General features: G+C 57.1%; 1 protein-coding gene across 1 annotated transcript; it reads right to left on the reverse strand.

Annotated features, from left to right (window-relative positions):
* Positions 1–3,437: 3,437 nt before the first annotated feature.
* Positions 3,438–4,071, reverse strand: LOC129323627 (hemoglobin subunit alpha-like). Its single transcript, XM_054970149.1, has 3 exons — positions 3,977–4,071; positions 3,689–3,893; positions 3,438–3,608 (listed from the first exon to the last, which is right to left on the reverse strand). The coding sequence occupies exons 1-3, from the start codon at positions 4,069–4,071 to the stop codon at positions 3,489–3,491; spliced, it is 420 nt and encodes a 139-aa protein (XP_054826124.1). The 3' UTR covers positions 3,438–3,488.
* Positions 4,072–4,632: the final 561 nt, after the last annotated feature.

Below are 4,632 nucleotides of genomic sequence, written 5' to 3' on the forward strand. Positions count from 1 at the left end.
GCACTGAGGGGTGGGCTTGAGAAGTGGCGGCTTGTTAGTCCATTATAAGGGGGGGGCAAGGAAAGGCAAGAAACTGGAATAGGTCAAGTAATGGAGGCCCAAGATGAAATTGGTTTTCTTTTATCTACGGCGATTATATTGAGGTTGCAGAGATGCCGGGGTTCTGCGAGTGATTCTCAGCACAGAACGTGTTTTGGAATTGGCTTTGGAGTTCCCCCAGGACCCCAGATTTATTGGGCTCCATTATTCCCTAGGGGCAACTGTTCTTCAACCCAATGATACCAAAATTGCAGAAGGCCAAGTGTTGCCTGCCCACCAAAGACCCCTTCCCCCAAGCTTCCAGCAGCTGGGACCCTGGGGCCTGAGTCTGAGGCCCCCTCAACCAGATGCCCACAACATCCCACTTGTCTGCATTACTTCCTATGGTGGGGGGAGGAATTCAAAGAAGCCCATAACTAAACACACACGAGCCAGATGCCTCCTAATGCACACACAAGCAACGGGCCCAACGCAAGTAATGTTAAACTGGAAAATCCCAGCAGAACTTGGGCCCATTGACAAGCCCGACAGAACAGGTAGAGCCCTTCGTCGCTGGTGTTCCTGCCCCCCTCCTCCCCCCCTGTAAAGAAGAAACGCAACAGCACTACAGCAGGCACAGGATCCATTCGTGTCATCTGCTTTTGTTTTAAATCAAGCTACTTATTTCAAAGAGATGGGGCGGGGGGGGGGCGGTCTTTAGGAAAGTGGCAAGAGCAACATTTTTGGTACTAGATCCAGAGGAGTTAGCCGTCTTAGTCTGCAGTAGCAAAATAGAAGAGAGTCCAGTAGCACCTTTAAGACTAACCAACTTTACTGTAGCATAAGCTTTTGAGAACCACAGCTCTCTCTGTCAGATGCATGGAGGGCAAGAAGAAACTGGTCAGATATATATATATGGGGAGGGGGGAGTAGATACAATCAGTAGCTTCTGATAATGAAATCAGTTCCTTCTGATATGAATTCCAATTCAGCAGCTTCCTGTTAGAGTTTGTTTTTGAAAGGTTTCTGTTGAACTACGGTGACCTTTAAGTCCTTGATGGAACAGTCCTGATAGATTGAAGTGTTCTCCCACTGGTTTCTAGATGTTGCCATTTTTAATAGTCAGATTTGTGTCCGTTTATTCTTTTGCGCAGAGGTTGGCTGGTTTGTCCAATGTACAGAGCAGATGGACATTGTTGGCACGTGAGGGCATATAGCAGGTTGGAGGAAGAGCAGCTGTAAGAGCCAGAGACAGTGTAGTTGACGCCATTGGGTCCTGTAATCATATTTCCTGGGTAGATAGAGGGCAGAGCTGGCATCTGGGTCTGTTGAAGGGCCTGGTACCTGTGCTGGTGACTCTGCTAGCCGATTCATGGTTGTTAGCGAGAAGTCAATTAAGGTTGGGGGGGGCTTTCTGTAGGTAAGGTGGGGTATTCCACCCAGGGCTTGTGAGAGAGGGGCATCGTTTTCCAGGATGGGTTGTAGATCACTGGTGATACATTGGATGGGTTTGAGCTTCTCTACCATCAGTGATCTACAACCCATTCTGTTCAACAGCAGAAGAGGAGCAAGAAGTAAGCCTTAATGCTCAAAAGATGCTCTGGTAATATTACTGTATCTGTGTTTGGTGTGGTGGTGCACAGGGCCTAAGCCGTGCAATGAGTCCCACTCTGAGTAATAGCCACTGCTTTTCAGCGGAGTACAGAAAGTTTATTCTTCCCTGCCCACATGCAGCCTTCTTGCTAGAAGTCGTTAGCTAAACTCTCCAGTGTAAAAAAGAAACGACTCCAGTAGCACCTTTAAGACAAACTAACTTTACAGTAGCATAAGCTTTCGAGAACCACAGCTCTCTTTGTCAGATGCACTGGATCCATCTCCAGTGTAATAGGCCCTGACATTGGTTGGAACTTGGGTCAGATAAGCAGCCACCCTCTGAAACCTGACCCTGCAGGCGAGACAATATTAGAATTGCTTTCAAAGATTATACTAGAGGACAAACATTGCTTGAAAAGGGAAATTTAGAACATGCCCAGGAGCTGACAGTAGAAGAGGTGGCTTAGGTTCATTGGGGGGGGGGGGGCATCAAGAAAGGTGTCTTTGGGTGACTGAACTTCAAGAGCATTTTCAACAGCAGGAAGGTGACCATGGTTGTGTGTACCCCAAAACACGAATTCCATGCACTTGACTGAGCCACTGCGGTGCAATTAACACTGGGGGACTAAAAGCAAGATCTGGCTTCAGGATACTCCCAGGCACATGTGCTAAATACTTCTTACGACCGACTCGGGTAGGCCAGAGAAGAAAGAGAGAGATGATGGCCCTTGCTTCAAGTCCCCAGTCCAGTGAAGGTCCCTGGGTGAGGCTGGCTTAGTTATCTACTTACAACCCAACAGACCTCCCGTGAATCCCACGAGGATAAAGCAGGCGGCATCTTTGTATGTCACCCCAAGCTCTCGACGGGAGAAAAATGTTAACACGGGTCCCCAGCCCACTCCAAAAAGCACGTAGCGACGGGGAGTGAGAAAGGCTCCATTTAACAGGATGCCTTTCAAAATGAACATGCTCTTAAGAACAGTTTTGTGCATCAACACATTTTTTATAGTCGGGGAACACAGGCCAGGTCAATACAATCAACAGCTGGGACAATTTAACAAACAATAGAACAGGGCAAGGCAGGACTGCCGAAATCTGAAGAGGGAGCCAATCGGGCGCTGGCACACTCCCGAAAGAGAAAGGCCGCTGCAGGCCTCGAAGGGCAGCCGGGCAGGCAGCAGGAGGGGCGGCCCGGCAGGCACCAGCGGCTGCAGAACTTGCGCACGAAAGGCGCCCCTGCGTGGAGGCTCTGGAAGGCAGGCGGGGCTGCTGAGCTCGGCCTACCCGGCCTGGGCGCCTCCGCTGCCTCCGCCTCGCCGCGCTCCCGTGCCCACGGCAGGCCTTCCCGGGCGAAGAAGCGGAGCCGGCGGGCGCCTTCGGGGGAGGCTCTTCAGACGCGAGCCGTCGCATCCCGAGCTGCACTTCCCTCCGGGGCGCGGCGGCTCCAGGCTCGAGCCCGGTTGCGGAGGAGGCGAGAGGGAGGCCCCGGCCAGGCCAGGCCAGGCCGGCGGGGGGTCAATGAGCGGGGCCCTCGCCGCCCCCCACCCCTCCGGCCAACGCGCCTCGGCGAGGGGCCCGCGGGCAGGAGCGGCGCGCAAGGGCACAGCCAGGCGCGAGGGCGCTGAGGGGAGGCGCGAGGGGGCGCCTCTCGGCCCGGCCCGCCAGGCAGCGCCTCCGAGCTCGGCCGGGCGCCTCCGGAGCTGCTGCTGGGGCGGAGGCACGGGAGAGCCGCGGGGGCCGTCCCTGCCCGCCCCCGCCGGCAGGGCGCGGAGGCCAGAGCGGGGAGCCTCCCACCGCAGGCAGCCCCTTCGACGGCCGCCGGTTGACTGGGGGGAAGGGGGCGGGGGCGCCGGCCTGTGGCGCTGCCTTGGGCGGCTCTAGCTGTACAGCGCGGCGGCCACCTGCTGCATGAACCTGTCCAGGGCGGCGGCCTCCTCGGGGCTCTCGGCGCCTCGGCTGTGGGCCTGGAGGGTCTGCAGGATGCTCTGCGCCAGCCGCTGCGGGGAAGAGAGCCGAGCGTGAGGGGCGCCCAGGCCGGCAGGGCGGGGGGGGGGGAGCGGAGGCGCGGGCGACTCACCTGGAAGGTGGCGGAGTCCAGCCCCAGCTTCCCCACGACCAGGGCGCGGAGCCCAACTAGGTCGCGGCAGGGCTGGTCCAGGTGGGTGACGACCCTGGAGAGCCCGTCCATCACCTCCTTGCCCAGCGCCTTTACGTCTGCAGAGCCCGGGCTGAGGTCGAAGTGGCGGAAGAACTTCTTGGTCTGTGGGTGCACCGTGAACAGCCTATACAGGGGAGGCGGGCGCGGTGAGGCCGGGCGCTGGGGGGCCATGGCCTGCTTAGCCTGCCCCAGACCGGGCGGCCTTACCTCCTGAGAGCCTCTTCGCCGATGTCCTCCATCTGGCTGCTCAGTCCGGCCCAGGCGGCCCTCACGCGCTTCTTGTCGGCCTCGCTGAGCTCCATCTCCTCACCTGGGAATCTTCCCCGGCCTGGCGGCGCTTATATGGGCGAGAGGCTGCCTGTCCTGCCCTCCCGGCCCTCCCGCAATCTGCCTCCAGGCCCGGTGGGGGAGAGCCGGCCCTGGGCCAGTGCCACGGTCTGCGGAACGCGTTGGCCTCCAGGGCTGGCCATGGCGCTGGGCCTCCATGAGGCTGGTGGATGTTCCGTGCCCTGTTCTTGCCTTCAGCTGCTGGGATCTCTTTTATTAATTAATAAAATGTACAGCCTGTTCTCCCTGCAGGTGGGCTCAGATAACATCATGTAATAAAACCAGATGAACACACAAAATTCAGTGCAAGAGAGCAGCAACTCGTGTATTTATGGAACTGCAATAAACCCTTGTTTCACCTTTGAAAGTGGCCTCTCCTTTTAGAGACTAGATCGGTAGGCATCGCTGGGGGCCCAGCCAACCTCTTCCCACCTCCATGGCATTTCAGGAGGAGAGCCAGGTGGGCAGGGCGAGCACGGTCAGGCTCGGCCAGGCGGACCTGGGTCCAGACCTCTCACTGCGCTTGAACTGAACAT

Source organism: Eublepharis macularius, chromosome 2, assembly GCF_028583425.1.
Source record: "Eublepharis macularius isolate TG4126 chromosome 2, MPM_Emac_v1.0, whole genome shotgun sequence".
NCBI lineage: Eukaryota > Metazoa > Chordata > Lepidosauria > Squamata > Eublepharidae > Eublepharis > Eublepharis macularius.

What these genes read in the sequence shown, in the direction of transcription:
- LOC129323627 (XM_054970149.1), bottom strand. Translation starts at nt 4,071, where the DNA reads ATGGAGCTCAGCGAGGCCGACAAGAAGCGCGTGAGGGCCGCCTGGGCC. An exon ending in GGCGAAGAGGCTCTCAGGAG is followed by an intron (nt 3,894 to 3,976) that starts GTAAGGCCGCCC and finishes TCCCCTGTATAG; the next exon opens with GCTGTTCACGGTGCACCCAC. An exon ending in TGGACTCCGCCACCTTCCAG is followed by an intron (nt 3,609 to 3,688) that starts GTGAGTCGCCCG and finishes TCTTCCCCGCAG; the next exon opens with CGGCTGGCGCAGAGCATCCT.